At 45.7% G+C, this 16948-nt stretch overlaps 1 protein-coding gene across 3 annotated transcripts in view; it reads left to right on the top strand.

Moving 5' to 3' along the window:
• Positions 1-16948, top strand: part of PPP1R37 (protein phosphatase 1 regulatory subunit 37) — a 171211-nt gene that overhangs the window by 55887 nt on the left and 98376 nt on the right. For all 3 annotated transcript variants that reach the window (XM_073321861.1, XM_073321860.1, XM_073321862.1), the window contains exons 2-3: positions 1533-1630; positions 13895-13940. In XM_073321861.1, the coding sequence (XP_073177962.1) occupies positions 1533-1630; positions 13895-13940 (144 nt within the window). The remainder of the gene's footprint in view (positions 1-1532; positions 1631-13894; positions 13941-16948) is intronic.

The raw sequence follows: 16948 nt of genomic DNA, 5'->3' as shown, positions 1-16948 counted from the left end.
TCATTAAAGATTACATCTGTTTCTAAAATAAGCTCCAATTTAACCGCAAGGTTTCATGCCTTCCTCTGCAGCATGGGGCATGGGTCACTTGCCGGTTTAAACTAGTGTAAATGGCAGACTTTCTGTCATTTAAATTATGATCTGAGGACTTCTAACCTCTGGCAGAGTTACTGGTGTCCATTACAGGAGTGGGTGGGTGAGGTTCTCTGTCCTGCAATGTGCAGGAGGTCAAACTAGATGATCATGATGGTCCATTCTAAACTTAACTTCTGACATTAAAGACTATTCATAAGAAGAAATCACTGGATGCAATTCTCTGGCCTGTGTTATGCAGGAGGTCATACTATAGGATCGTAACAAGTGAAATTTATGAAGTCCTTGCAAATCTATTTTTAGATTTCTGCAAATCTAGTTTCATTAGTTTGCTGTTGGAAGGGGCTTCTAAAATCTTTCCTGTATTTTGGTTCAATGCATTATTTGTTAGACTTCTTAGCCTAACAGCCTTAAATAATTTCCTTTTTATCTCAGTATTTTGCTAAATATATATCAGTTGGTGGCAGTGTGAATTAAAACTGTATATATCATGCTCTTGATTTTATGTTGAGATATTTTTAAAGCAATAAAATCCGGGGTCTCAAACTCAATTTACCTTAGGGCCAATGCCAGTCCTCAAATCCTCCAAGCGGGCCAATAATATCACTGAATATGGTGTTCAGAAAAGAAAATGTTTATATTGTATTTTTTATTTCGAATTTCTTAGAAATAATAAAACTGTCATACAACTTTATACAATTCTTCTCCTGCCAGAGAGTTTTGAGTGTTTGCCAGACACCTGGCAACGCTTCAGTTCTGTCAGTTTGTTGGTGTTTGGCCTCCGTGACTGAACAGGTGACACATTCAGGACTGCAGCGAGGTGGGCATCAGATAGTTGTGTTTGGTATTTTGACTTGTTTATATTCATTATGGAAAAAAGTTACACGGTCTCCATGGCTGACTCTGCCCGGGAACTAGTGATGGTATCTCTGCCCATCTCCCCCAGCCAATGGGAGCTGCGGGGGGCGGCGCCTGCAGCCAACATTGCTGGCCGCATCTCCTCCGCGGGCTGCAGTGGGGAGGTGTTCTGGCCACAGATGGTGCAGTGCGGAGGCTCTCTGGCCACAGATGGTCCGCAGGCCAGGACTTTGAGACCCCCTGAATAAAATGGTTAAAAAGCCACACAGAAAACAAAGTCCACAAACACGATCTAGTGCACAGACAAAATGTGTAGGATCAATATATACATTTTGGTAATGTAGTTGTTCAACTCTTACAGTAAAATATCAAATTAAATTCTCATTTTGCTTTGAACATAAATTGCCTATTTCATATCCTTGCCATTTGAAATGGTTCTGTGTGGGAACAGCATTAGTTAATTATACACAACTCTCACACTTTCGTCAACGTAAGTGCCTGACACACAGTTTATTGTGTATCTGAGTTTGAATAAATATGAGTGTCATTGTAATCTTAATCTCTACCCTTTACGTTTTCAGCCCAGAATGTGACTGTTGAGGAAATTATCATTGCCTACAAACAAGCCTGTCAGAAATTAAACTGCAAACAGATATCCAAACTACTGAAGCAGATACAGGTATTGTGGATATTCTTATGTATGCAGCACAAAAATTTAATCCTGTTTAGCTCCTGGAATATGACTGACATGGAAACTCTAGAAGAGTCATCTGCAGTCATATCAGAACTGAAAATAAACTGTGTTGATACTTAGAATAATTTTCATGCCAGTCAAATATGGAAAAACAATAGTATTGTTTTCTAACAACTTGAGCAGGTTTTTTAGCAGATGAAAAACTGTTACAGGATGCTAGTATCTAAAGTATTTGTTACCAAAATACTATGCATAAATTATTTAATAAAATATTACTGAAGTCTGGGTTCTTGCCTATAGTTCTTAAATGGTTTTCTTTCTGAAGAGTGCTTACAGATGGGCTCCTTTTTGTGCTCAGTTTAAATAAGATGGATACGAGATTTCCAACACGGCTTATGTATTGTTTTCTATTTTATGCTATGTTTAATTATTTTTTGTTTTCTCAAGTGTGGGGATAATTAAAAGGTTGAGTATTAACCCTACATTGGTTTAAATTGAGGTATATTTTTTTCAGAGATAGTATATTGTGATACGTGAGGAGAAAGAGAAGAAAAAGGAGCATGCAGCATAAATGTTTAATGTAAAAAATATATGAAAGACTGTGGCAGGAGTGGGAGGTGGAAGCAGTAGAGGACCGAAGGGAAATGACAACTGCTCTTGGGAATGAAATTTCACGGGGGATGCTACAGTACTTTTCTAGACAGTACAGGATGGCACTAACGGAACCAATCAGCTTGCATACTTAGGAGTGTGTTGTAGACAGAGGAATTGTGTATGAAGTCTTATTTAGAACTGTACAGAGGGTTACTAGGATTACGTTGCCATGTAGTACAAATTCAGCACTGTACGGAAGTATAGATGAGGTTTTAATTTCAGTTGGGTTTCTCATAATATACTTGCACTGATACTTGGAAGTAGGGTGGAATGTTTTAAATGGATATTATTACATTGTAAACTTTCAGAATGTGTGAACAGATTACTGAGCTGATGGTATCCAGAGGTTGTGCAATCTTAATGCTAAATGTTTCTGAAAAGTCAGTTTAGGGCAGTGGTTCTCAACCTATTTATTATTGTGGGCCACATATTGAGAACCACAGTGGGCCACCTCCCCAAATTCCCCCACAAACCCCTATGCACAGTGCCCCCCTCCCAGAGACCCCCTTCACAGAGCAGGGCCAGGAGCTGATCCCCATGTAAAATCTAGGGGTGCTGCAGCACCCCTGCATACCCCTAGTTCTCTTGCCTATGCTGCCCAGAGCCCCCCCACAAACCTCCCCAGAAACTTACTCCTGTCCCCTGTGGCACTCACTGGCCCACTGATGGGAGGCGTGCTCCAGCAGGGCTGCCTGATGTGGTCTTCTCCTCAGCCGGCCCCACCCCCTTCCAGACCAGAGCAGCAGACTTTGAATTGTTTTTTTTGTTCAGCATACAGCTGGACTGCAGCTGTGTGCTAATTGGGCTGCAGACAGTCTATGGCTTGAGAAACAGTGGTTTAGGGCATCCTCCACAGGCTTCTCTCCCTATTGCTAGCGTAATAGTCTGCATGTTCAGCATAAGAGGAACAGTCTTTAAAAAGATTTCTTGTATCTTTTCTATTTCTGTGTTCAGCCTATTTGATTGAGGTGACTTAAAGATCCAGGGACTGTAGGGTTATGACTAACATACTACTTCTTTTTTCGAAATGCGTTCATTTGGTGTGTCGGATCATGATGACTTTCAGCGAACAAAACTGCATGTTGCTGGAACTGGAATACAGAATTGAAATTTCAAGAAGAACTTATCACCATAAATAAACTGTGAAACATATTTTTAAGTTTAATTACCATTGGCATTAAGCTTAGAAATACCAAATCAAACATCTTGTTGAATTACTGTTACAAATGACATCACAAATGTGTCTTAAAGAAAATACTGTGATGTAAACACGTTTCCAATCGGCATTAATAATAGTTAATCAAAATAACTGTCCTTTCTAAACTTCCTGGGTTCAATTTTTGTGAAATACAGAAACTATGTTCTTGTTAATTATTGCCTACATAAGTAGACTAAAAGTGTCAACCTACTAGCAGTAAATCAGCTAGACAAGAACTTGTTCATTCAGCCATCCCGTTACGTAATGGGACCAACACAAGATAAAATTAAAGATCCTGGACCTCCTTTTCAAGTCCTTAACAGCCAAGGGTACTGCTCTCTTAAGTGACCACTTGTCCCTACTGATAGGAATATTCTGGAGCAATGCAGAGAGGATATGTCTTCTCTTTTTTAGAGCACAATAGAAGACACATTGATTTACTCGCTTAGTAGAGGCAGCAACTAGTTGGCTGGCAAGCCGTCCTGCTCTGAACTTGTCCCCAAAGGGAATTAAACTCTATGGAGGTGCTGTTCTCCAATTATGGAGATTGCCCGCAGCATGATGCAGCATAATCCCCTTCCAGGATGATTCTGAGGCTAACTCTGATATTTGGTGTTTAGCGGTCAGCAGCCACAGCAATTTTGCTCAGGTTGTTTTTTGAGACAGTCCTCCCTTCCTGTGAAGCAGCAGGACTACTGCAGAAAGATCCACAGGTCCCAAAGAAGGAGGTCCTTTGGTTCTGGGGTTCAGCCAGCTGGCGCATGTCTTCTTCCTTCTTGTGCCCCCCCCCACTCCCCGACACCCCCATGTTAGGGTCTAGCAAGCACCTGTTTTTAGTTGTGTGTCCAGGACAGTGATCCAGTGGTAACCTCTTTCACCAGCCCCCTTGTTTGGGGACAGACCGGCTTGCTTTTACAGTGGTTGGGATTTGATTACAACAGACAACCTGATCTGACATGCTTCAGACCCAGTAATGTCGTACATTTCCTCTCCATCCCTCCACCCTGTCCCTCCTCAGGGACCCCTCTCATGAGAGACTACTTCTCAAGCAGATTCAGTCTCTACTGGCCTTGGGGCTGTGGAGGCGGTCCCCCTGCAGCATTGGGGACAGGGATTCTACTCCCAGTATTTCCTTATTCCCAAGCCCAAGGGAGGGATGAGACCTATCCTCCCCACCTCAACAAATACGTCAGATATGAGTTTCCGGATGGTTGCCCTGGCAACTATACTCCTTGCCTTAAATCAGTGACTGGTTCTCAGCCCTAGACCTTCAGGACATTTATTTTCATGTAGCAATTCTCCCAAGCCATAGGAGGTTTCTCTGGCTTGTTGTGGTGGGCCGACACTAGTAGTACATCATGCTGCCCTTCAGCCTGTCTTCTACCCCCCTGCTCTTTACCAAATGCATGGTAATGGCGAGTGACCGTGTATCTCAGGAAGAGGTAAATTCATATCTTTCTGGATGATTGCTTACTGAGTGGGCAAGTCGTCTGTTATGTCCAGTTCACTGTACACCCACTCAATCATCTGGGTCCCATCCTTAACAGTGGGAAATCAATATTGGTTCCATCTCAAAGAATTAAGTTTGTTGTGGACCTGGTAAACCAGAGGTGGGCAAACTACGGCTCGCGTGCCACATCCGGCCCGTGGGACTGTCCTGCCTGGCCCTTGAGCTCCTGGCTGGGGAGGCTAGCCCCCAGCCTGTTCCCCACTGTAGCCCCTCCCCTGCAGCCTTAGCTTGCTGCGCAGGTAGTGTGGCTGGCTCCGTCCAGGCAGCGGGGCTGCGAGCTCCTGCTGTTCTGAGTGGCATAGTAAGGGGGCGGGGGAAGAGTTGGATAAGGGGTAGGGGGTCCCATGGGGCAGTCGGGATGGGAAACAGGGGGGTTTGGATAGGGCGTGGGAGTCTGTCAGTGGGCAGGGGTGTGGATAGGGGTCAGGGGGGCAGTCAGGGGATAGGGAGCAGGGGAGCTGGATAGGGGGTGGGGTCCTGGGGTGGTGGTGGTTTGGGGTGGGGGGTCCTGGGAGGGGGCAGTCAGAAGACGAGGAGTGGGGGGTTGTTGGATGGGTCAGGGCTTCTGAGGAGGGCGGTCGGGGGTGGGAAGGGGTGAATAGGGGATGGGGGCCAGGCTGTTTGGGGGGCATAGACTTCCCTACCTGGCCCTCTGTACAGTTTTGCACCCCAGTGTGGCCCTTGGGCCAAAAAGTTTGCCCACCCCTGTGATAGACTCTATGAATTCAAGGGCATTTCTACTGACTAAATGATTCCAGGCAGTTTGCCGCTTACTCTGGACATGCAGTCCCAATCCTCAACTGCAGTCTGAGTATGACTGAGGTTGCTCAAGTTGCAGTGGGGGAGGTTTAGATTGGATATTAGGAAAAACTTTTTCACTAAGAGGGTGGTGAAACACTGGAATGAGTTACCTAGGGAGGTGGTAGAATCTCCTTCCTTAGAGGTTTTTAAGGTCAGGCTTGACAAAGCCCTGGCTGGGATGATTTAACTGGGAATTGGTCCTGCTTTGAGCAGGGGGTTGGACTAGATGACCTTCTGGGGTCCCTTCCAACCCTGATATTCTATGATTCTATGCTAGGCCTTGGCTATGGCTTTGTGTCCACAGGTAGTCCAATATGCCATGCTGCACCTTAGTCTTCTTCAAATGTGACTGAAGTTGTCGATCTGTTGTCAGCACTGTCATCCCTTGGGCAGACTGGTCTGTCTTCCTCCACCAATCTTGGTAGTGGATGGTTCAGGTCAATGTGTGTCAGGGCATTCTCTTCACTCTCTCCACCAGCCAGAACAGTTGTCACTGATGCCTCCTTAATAAACTGGGGAGTGCTGGATTCGCTGAAGGTTCAAGGCCTGTGGTCGGAACAGGAAGCTTTTCTACATATCAATAGTCTGGAGCTTCATGGCATCTGCAGTGTTTGTCAGACCTTCCAAGATCACATTGGGGCTCAGTGGTTCTCATACTCACGACAGTACCATCACCATGTATTATGTGAACAGGCAGGGGGGAAGCTCACTCCAACATGCTTTGTCAGGAGGCCATCAAGAGTCTGCTAGTTTTGCATCAGGGAGTACATTGCCCTCAGGGCCAATCTCTTTTCTCGGATCCATATTCCCCAGACAGCTTACCTCAGCCGGAGCTTCTCTCAGAATCCCAAATGGTCTCTGGAGCCCAGTGTCCTGCCATCTGTCTTTTCAGTCTGGGGCATTCTGACAATTCATCTGTTTGGCATGAGAACAAACAAGAAATGCAAGCTGACAGGGGTCTCAGGCCTGAGCTCCTGGACTGTTGCTTTGCACTTGAGCTGGGAACTGGTGTTCTTGTATGCCTTTCCTCCACTTCTGATCATCCCACAGGTCATTCTCAAGCTGAGATTGAACCATGCCAGGCTCGTTCTGATTGCTGCAGTATGGCCAAGAAAATGTTGGTTCTCTGATTGCCCCACATTATCATCTGGCATCCCATATCCCTTCCCCCTCTTCTCCTGACTCAGCATCATGATGAGGTTTTGCATCCCTTACTCAGCTCCTGCATCTCACAGTGTGGACGCTGCATGCATGGTTAGATGTGAAGGAGGTGGCACAGTGTTTGGAGGCAGTCCACCAGGTCTTGCTTAACAGTAGGAAGCCCTCCAACAGGGTTGTCTGTCTGGCCAAGTGGAATCCTCTTTGTCTATCGTCGTTAGCCTGGGGAGTTCAGCCAATGCAGGCTTGTATCCAGGACCTCTTGGACTGACTGTTACACCTTCAGTCATCTGGCCTTGCGCTTAGTTCACTGAGAGTCCACCTTGTTGCAATTTTGGCATTTCGTCCATCTATTTATGATAAGTCTGTGTCTTCAAACCCCATGGCAGTGTGCTGCTTGAAAGGAGTCCCTAATCTCCACCCACTAGTTAAAGAGCCAGTTCCTTTGTGGGACCTTAATACTGTTTTAGCAGTTCTTTTGGTACCTCCATTTGAGCCGCTGGCAACTTCCTCTTCGATGTCAGAAAACTGCTTTCCTTGTGGCGATAACATCTGCAAGGAGAGTTTGTTAGTTGAAGGCTTTGATGGTAGAGCAGGGGTGGGCAAACTTTTTTTCGCTCAAGGGCCACACTGGGGTGCAAAACTGTATGGAGGATAGGGAAGGCTATGCCCCCAAACAGCCTGGCCCCCACCCCTTATTCGCCCCCTCCCACTTCCCACCCCCTGAGTGCATCCCCCCCTCCCCCACCCCGGACCCCTATCCACACCCCTGCCCACTGACAGGCCCCTCAGGACTCCCACGCCCTATCCAAACCCCCCTGCCCCCTGGGTCCCCCTACCCCTTATCCAACTCTTCCCCCCCCACCCCCCCCGCTGTCCCCTTACCATGCCTCTCAGAGCAGCAGGAGCTTGCAACCCTGCTGTCCAGACGGAGCTGCCTGCATGGCAAGCTAAGGCTGCAGGGGAGGGGCCAGGGGCTAACCTCCCTGGCGAGGAGCTCAAGGGCTGGGCAGGACGGTCCCGTGGACCAGATGTGGCCCAGGGGCCACAGTTTGCCCACCTCTGTGGTAGAGCCTCCTTACATGCAAATTTCCAAAGACACAGTGACCTTGTAGCTGCACCCTAATTTTTCACCAAAGGTGATTTCTCAATTTCATTTGAACCAAGTTTATATATCTAAGGATGTTCTTCCCTAAGCCACATTTAACCCCCGAGGAGCACCATCTCCATGCTTTGGATGTCAGGCAATGTCTAGCGTTTTTCTATTCCTTGCCATGTCTGATTCATATGCAGACCAAATGAAGGGTCAAGCAGTCTCTTCACAGATACATGAGATTATCCACCTGGAGACTGTCACTACAGCATATGAAGTAGCTCCAGGCTATGCCCACTCAAGGGCTATGAGCTCATTCCACAAAAGCTCAGGTGACGACAACAACAATTCTATATTGGACATTTGCAGGGCAGCCTCTTGGTCCTCAGTGGTTTGGAGAAGTATGCACAATGCCATTACAGCTGCATCCAGATCAGATGCAGACTTCGTGAAGGCAGTTCTTCTTTAAATAGACACCAAGCCCAACCTCGTGCGGGGACTACTTGTGAGTCACCTACACAGACTACAAAGCTACATCTACTCAAAGAAGAAAAAACTGTTACCTTCCTGTAACTATTCTTCGCGATGTGATGCAGATATGTATTCCATGACCTTTCTTCCATCTCCTCTGTATCAGAGTGTGTACTTCTGACCTTCAGTGTGAAGGAACTGAAGTGGGAGGTCAGGGCAGCGCTGCCCTTGTATGTCTGGGGGCAAGAGAGCCTACAGCCATGGGGCATGAGAGCCACCACTACAGGTAGTGTTAGGCAGAGTTTTCCGGCTCTGGTGCATGGGACACACACCCACCTAGGATACACATCCGCATTGCATCTCAAAGAACAACAGTTGCAGGTAGGTAACCATTTTTTCCATACAGCTCTAGCAATTTTGCCTGCCTGTGAATTTATTTGTATGATGGTGGTGCATAGGGATTAACTGAGAAGGGAGCCCCATTGTACTAGGCACTATAAACATAAACTGTTCTTGGGGAAACTGTATTGTTTTATAATCTAAATGTTCAAAACAGATGAAAGGTGTCAGGGTTTCCTCCCCACTCTGAACTTGAGGATAGAGATGTGGGGACCTGCATGAAAACCCCCTAAGCTTTATTTCTACCAGCTTACATTAATCTGCTTTGAAAACGCTTGTGTGCACATGACAACTGATGGTTTTCACTGACTTCGCATTTGTTGGAAACTCTGGAGTCCTCTTTCAAAATGAACTTACTTTGCCGCAAAGCGAGTGAGGCTACGTCTGCACTATGCAGCTTTTAGCAACACGGCTGTGCCGGTACAGCCATGCTGCTAAAAAGCACACGGTGGAGGCACTGTTTGTCAGCAGGTGAGTGCTGTCCCGCTGACAAACTTCCACCCGCAATGAGTGCAGTGGCTTTAGCATTGTCAGCAGGAGAGCGCTCTCCCGCTGACAAAGTGCTGTTCGGACCAGCGCTTGTCATCGACAAAACTTTCATCTTTGGGGGGTGTGTGTGTGTGTGTGTGTACACCACCTCTGAATTACAAAAGTTTTGTCTTTCATTTGCCAGTATAGACAAAGCCTTAGTCTGATCTATTGTTTGAGTGCACCCAGTGCTACTGCAAACAGGTTTCACAGTCTCTCGGTGCCTGTCCCACGCTGCTTTGTAGTCGACTGTCGACCTGTCTGTTTACCTGTGCCCCCTCTCCTGCCCTGGGATCAAGTTGATTGGATGTCCCCTTCCTCGTTTATAAGGTGGCTGTTCATTCACTCCTGGATTCCAGTTTATCATGGTAGGTGTGCTTAATACTCCAGAAGCCCTGCAGCATGCCTCAAGCAGCCCTTGTCTCCGTGCTGAGACTGGATCTCAGTGCCATCTGGGGAGAAGCGTTGGTGCAGGTAGCTCTTGTTGCCAGCCACTTGGAAAAAGATCTGCTGGTGGGCATTGCGAGGCACGTGCTGGCGAGGGGCTATGACCAGAATGCCAGACAACACTGGATAAAGCGCAACCAGCTGAGGAGCACCTATGTTAAAATAAGGAACAACAGGAAGAAATGTGGCTGCTGCCAGCCATTTAGAAGACTAACTGGATTCCTGCCCTGAAGCAACCAACCCTGATTCCCAGGCAGCAGCTGAGGAGGCTGATCCTGTGGATAGAACCATCGCATATGCAAGGTTTTTTAAAACATTTTTTTAAATTAACTTAAATAGTAGTTTTAATTTACTATTCTGCTGTATGGCAGTAATAGCTTCTGTTCCAAGTGCCTCATGGCCAAGTGCAAGGTCCGTCCCTCCCTCCATTGGCCCACACTGTCCTTTTGTGCCCCTCCCATACGCTTTTCCAAAATTGCCCAGCTGGAATAGTCGCCATCAGCCACCGTCATGTGCTAAAGCCCTGGTTACCGACTGTTTTCAGGCCCGTGCTATGGAAGGCACATGCCTGTGTACCTATTGACTTATGTTTCCCTTCCTTAGCATCCTGCCTGGTGAATGTGCCTTTCGCCCCACCCCCCGCCCTCAAACCTCATTCACTGTCACCAAAACAGTTTGCTGGCAGCATTGTGCGGCCTTGGCTTCCCATGCCAGAGTCAAATAAGGAAAACATTCTTTCTTTTGTGCAAAATACAGAAGTTTATTGCGACAGTGGTTACAGGAAGGGAAGTTTGGTTAGTGTTCTCACCGTACAGGAGATAGACATGGACATTGCATGCCCATAAGGCTACAAAGAGGACAGCTCCCTGTAATATGCATTTACAGGGCCATTCTGACAGACTGGTAACAGTGAATGTTTTAGGCAGTCATTGCAGAACCCTGTCTATTTTTCTTTGCACTATTAACATGTCTGCAGGGGAGATAAAGCAAGGCTGAGAAATTGCTCCACTTTTGCTCATAGATGAAGGAATAGCTACATGGCCAGTCCCACCAGTATTGCTCATGACTCCTGTAACACACTGGGGGGACTATCTTGTTGAATAACTTCACAGCATATCTTGCTGCTCTGCCCTTTGCCTTTTTTTATTAGGCCATTCTCTGCCTCCTAGTCACCTGGCTCCTTGTCATGTGATCCAGAGTCAGGACAGCCTCAAGGGTATTACTCTTCAGCTCATCCCCAGATTCACCCTGTTAACCCTTCCATGTAAAACACCATGTAAAACCTCTCCAAGGCACAGCCTGAACTGCATAATTCCCATCACCCCCATGCTCCGAGGCACAACAGCATATAGTGCATGGACAAAAGTCCAAAAGCACGCACCACTTACCATCTCCAAGGTTCCTCAATACTGGAAAGAATCTAAAGGAGGTAAAGCCAAGAAAGAATGTTAAGAACACCACAGCCTCTCTAGAATATGAATAACCATTTATCATTTTTTTAATACCTCCACAGCTGTACTGGCCAGACCCTCAAGGAGAGGGTCCTTAACAGCAACGGAATGGCGAGGAAACCAGAGAGGGAGAAAACAGAAAATTTGTGATGAAAAATTCATGGACATCCTACAGAGTCCTCCCACTACCCAAAAAATGAAGAAAACTGAGGACCAATGGAATATGACAAGGAGCTGTCCAGGGAGATCACTGCAGTGGCAAAGGACAGCGAGGCAGTTGCCAGGAAAAGCTTTGCCATGGCTAAAGATAATATGGAGGAAGATGCAGAGGCAACTCCTGGGGATAATGCAAAGCCAAAATGCCCTGCTGCAGCACATGTTACTGTTGGGGCACCAGGCAAGGCAGTGCTACAGACTAGCACCCACCCATGTTTTGCAGCCCTTGGACAATACAGGCTACTGGGAACAACTCCTCCTCATGGCTGTACCCTTGCAACAGTGCACCCAGAGGTCATTCCCCTCCCAGACTCCAGCTCTTTTGAGCCCTCTATTGCCCCTGGTAACTTTGAGCCTGGGTACTCCACACCAGAAATCCCATGAACCAGAAGAATCATAACCAAGACATACCTTCGCCTGTAACTTTAAGCCTCCTGGCTTTATGCCCTACGCTGAACTGTTGTACTTTACTGTTTTGGTTTCCACTGCTGGTTTAATGAAACAGTTCTTCGTAGTTAGTTAATTTGTTTCACAATTAAAAGCATTTTTAAAATTTTTGTCTCAGTTGAAGGTTCATTTCTGTTTGTTACATAATAGATTATTCAGTGAAAACCTATATAATTTCATTCACAAGCAGTCAACAGTTCATTTTACACAGCAAATAGTTGTTTGCATTAATTCTTAAGCTTGTAGGCAAAGACACAAGGTACAACAGGGATTGCCACATTGTTGCACTTTAACTGCCCATAAACAACACTGAACTGCACAAAAATCTCTCCCCTGCCTCAGTCCATGCATAGGTTAATAGCAGGATTCACAGCTGCACAATTTCAGGCCTGAGACTCCAAATAAGAACGATAGGCATCCTGGATGCTGTTGCCCCGGCTGTTTGCATTCTGTATTGAATGCCTAGGTGGCTACACAAACCAGTGAGCCAGTCTCTGCACGTCAGCCTTCCACCTATCGCCAAGTCTTTCTCACTAATTCTCACTAATACTGTGCAAAATGCAACTTGCAGCTATAATCTTTGGGATGTTTTTTGTCTTACTTCCAAAGTATTTCACGAACAGTGCAATTTTACTTTCAGAAATAATAGGCACGAGTCCCATCAATGGCCCCAGTATGGCTTGGAGATCCCATATGTGCAAAACCATCAATAACTTCCTGAGCATTACCTAACTTTATAACTTGGTATTACAGTACCTCTCTGGCACTGCACACCTGCATGACAGTGGCTCCTACAGTCATTCTCTCTGCTCTGAATTGGTTGGCTATGGACCAGTGGCTTTCTGGGGTGGCCAGCTTCCAGGTGGCAATTGTGGCCTGCTTGCCCACAGGTATGGGGCACCACATGTTGGTAAACTACCACTGCAGCTCCAAGGCTAGTTCAGCACATATCTCCAAAAATGTTCCCCTCCACCCCCGATCCTGAATTCTCTCATCACTGCTGGTCATCCCAGGTCTGCAGGTCAGTCCTTTCCCATGAATCTGTGCTGGTTTCCTGAACCTAGAAACAGCACTGCAAGCTGTAAAGCAGCAGCTCCAGGAACTGGTCCTCTATCAATTGCTATCACTTCTTCTTGCTCATCCATGTCCCAGCTCCACTGCTGCTGAAGATCCTCCTGCTGGTGGAGCTGCTGCTGCCGCCACGTCATCCGCTTGGTGGTGCAGCAAGCAAAGTCCTAAGCCGAATTCATCTGGCTTCGAATGCTGAAATACAGTCCAAGTAGCCTTTGCGTATTTGAGGTTGCCCGTGTAGTGATACAGAGCGCCGTTGGGTCCATGCTGGCTTACAGCAATTTGAAAATGGCATTAGTTTGCCCATAAAGGAAGTATGGGATGGATACAGATGAAACAGGGGATTTTTAAAAAACTTGAACTAGCCATCTTGCTATGTATCCCACAATGCACAGCAAGAAAAATCCCTGAATGCGTACCGCTCCGCAACAAAGCAAAGGAGCATAAGATCTGCTTTGAGAATGCTACGCCCTCAATTTGCAGCAAACTGCTGCTGTGTGTACACATGATGTGCCTTGACTGAGCGCACACTGTCCTGTGTGCATGATATTACTACAGCTCGCATAATGTGCATTACCTGACGCGCAGAAAAAAAGCTGCAGATGAAATCCCCTCTTATAGACAAGCCCTAAGAAATGCTGTGGGTATGTACAGGTTTCTAGTGAACTCACGGAAGGGTGCTGGGAGTAATGCCCTTCCCTCGTATTTGTGGGGGAGTGTTACCATACCTTCCACTTCTGTGTTATCCTAGAGGAGGGATTTGTCTTCTGCTGAGTATAATAATGTCCTACTATTTCTCTTACAGGAATTTAAAGATCTATCTCCCAGGATAGATTGCTTGGATCTAAAAGGTAAGCCTCTTTCTCATAACCCTAATGACTTAGCTTTTTAAAGGAAATTCTTCGAGCAGAAACTGTTGTACTCTGTTTGTACAGCTCCTATCTCAGTGGTGTCCTGATCCTGAATGGGGCACTTGCTGTGCTAATGCAGTACAAATAATGCTAATACTGAGGAAACAGGAAAAGTTAATTTTGTAGGGGATTCTGCGTGAGAAACGTACCCATGTTCCAGCAATGCTGCAAAAATTGCTGTTGGGGTAGTTATCAGGCCATGGATATAGATAGGGCTTAGTTGACTTTACCACCCTCTTATGAAAGCCTGATTCATTACGTTTTCTCATGGCCAGTAGGAACCCTTGCAATTCTATAATCTGACCACCTGCATAATGCAGGACATGGCACTTCTCCCACTGATTCCTCTATTGAGGTTAATATGTTGTGGTTGAACTAGAGCGTATCTTTCAGGCCATGTCTATGCTACAGCATTATAGCTGCGGTGAGGCAGTGCCATAGTGTAGATGCTTCCTACCCTGATGGAAGGAGGTTTTCCATCGATGTAATTAATCCACCTGTCTGAAAGGTGGAAGCTAGATCGACAGAAGAATTCTTCCATCAACCTTTGCATCTACACTGAACTAATTATGGCACTCAGGGCACGATACTTTTCACAACCATGAGTGAAGTAGCTAGTTCGATCTAATTTTTAAGTGTAGACCAAGCCTTGGAATGTTCTCTGATCTTGATACAAAGACTCCAAAGTTATGGAGAAGAGGGAGATACATGAAAAATAGGGGAGGCTGAGGCATTACTTAAGAAAAAACCTGGCCAAATAAGCATGTTTAACAGCTTCCATCGAGGACAGTTGTATGAATGAGCCTAGGCTCCTGCTTAAGGGGCTTTCTGGAACGTGTAGTATTACTCAACGGTTGCACTCTTTGTCACTTCTGTAGAACAAACTAATATCCCCCCCCCTCCCCAGGGCTTCTTGCATTCCTTCATTCCCCTCACAAGTTCCCTATGTTCCACCTTCCCATCCCCCTCTATTTCAGGGACTCCCTGCAACCCCCTTCCCCAGTTAACCTTTTTATTAATGGTGTCAAGTATCGGAGGGGTAGCTGTCTTAGTCTGTATCCACAAAAACAACGAGGAGTCTGGTGGCACCTTAAAGACTAACAGATTTATTTGGGCATAAGCTTTCGTGGTTAAAAAAAACACTTTTTCAGATGCATGGAGTGAAAATTACAGATGCAGGCATAAATATACTGATACACGAAGAGAAGGGAGTTACCTTACAAGTGGAGAACCAATGCTGACAGGGCCAGTTCAGTCAGGGTGCATGGCCCCACAGTATGCCAACATTTTTTTTGGCTGACTTAGAACAACACTTCCTCAGCTATCGTCCCCTATGCCCCTCCTCTACTTGCGCTACATTGATGACATCTTATCATATGGACCCACGGGAGGAGGCCCTTGAAGAATTCCACCTGGATTTCAACAATTTCCACACCACCATCAACCTCAGCCTGGGACCAGTCCACATAAGAGAGCCACTTCCTGGACACTACAGTGCAAATAAGTTCTAGTCACATAAACACAAACCCCGTTGCCTACTCTGTCCCCATATCTACTCTAATGACACCATCAGAGGGCCCAACCACATGAGCCACACCATCAGGGACTCATTCACTTTCACATTTGCTAATGTGATATGTGCCAGCAATGCCCCTCTGCCACGTACGTTGGCCAAACCGGACAGTCTCTACGTAAAAGAATAAATAGACACAAATCAGACATCAGAAATGGTAATATACAAAAGCCAGAAGGAGAACACTTCAATCTCCGTGGATATTCAATAACACATTTAAAAGTAGCCATCCTTCAACAAAAAAGAACTTCAGAAACGGACTTCGAAAAGAAACTGCAGAGCTACAATTCATTTGCAAATTTAACACCACTAATTTGGGCTTGAATAGGGACTGGGAGTGGCTCGCTCTCTACAAAAGCAATTTTTCCTCTCTTGGTATTGACACCTCATCAATTATTGGGAGTGGACCACATCCACCCTGGTTGAATTGGCCCTGTCAGCATTGGTTCTCCACTTGTAAGATAACTCCCTTCTCTTCATGTATTAGTATATTTATGCCTGCATCTGTAATTTTCACTCCAAGCATCTGAAGTAGTGGGTTTTTTACCCACAAAAACTTATGCCTAAATAAATCTGTTAGTCTTTAAGGTGCCACCGGACTCCTCGTTATTTTTATTAATTACCTGGAAGTCTGGCCTCCTGTGACACAGGCCATAGAATTTCCCCAAAATAATTCCTAGTGTGTGTCTTTTAGAAAAAATCCAATCTTGTTTTGAAAATTGCCAGTAATGGAGAATCCATCACAATGCTTAGTAAATAGTTTTAGTAGTTTAATTACTTTGGAAACTTATGTCTTATCTCTAGTCTGAATTTGTCTAGCTTTAACTTCCAGCCATTGCATCTTATTTTATCTTTGTCTACTAGATTGAAGAGTCATTATCAAATATTTTTCCCCTTTCAGGTACTTACAGGTTGTGATCAAATCACGCCCTAGCCTTTTCTTTGTTAAACTAAATAGATTCAGCTCCTTGAGTCTATCACTGTAAGGCAGGTTGTCCAATCCTTTAATCATTCTCATGTCTATTCTCTGAACCCTCTCCAATTTATCAACATTTTACTGGAATTGTGGACACTGTATTCCAGCAGTGATCACACTTGTGCCAAATCAAGACATTCTATTACGTCTCAACCCCTACTCGATATTCTCCTATCCCAGGATCCCATTAGCCTTTTTGGCCACAGCATCGCACTTGGAGCTGACTATCTGGGGAAGCAGTGACCCTGAAAAAGTTTAGGGAGTTGTGGTGGATAGAGTCCCCCCTCTTGTAAGAATGGGCTGCATTCTTTGTTCCTGCATATATAGCTTTACTTTTGGCCGTATTAAAATGTATGTTTGTGTGTTTGTGCTCATTTTACTAAGCGATAAAGATTGCTC

The sequence above is a fragment of the Lepidochelys kempii genome, chromosome 23, assembly GCF_965140265.1.
Source record: "Lepidochelys kempii isolate rLepKem1 chromosome 23, rLepKem1.hap2, whole genome shotgun sequence".
Classification (NCBI taxonomy): domain Eukaryota; kingdom Metazoa; phylum Chordata; order Testudines; family Cheloniidae; genus Lepidochelys; species Lepidochelys kempii.
The sequence above is the reverse complement of the archived record's forward strand: the minus strand, read 5'-3'. Positions and strand labels throughout refer to the sequence as shown.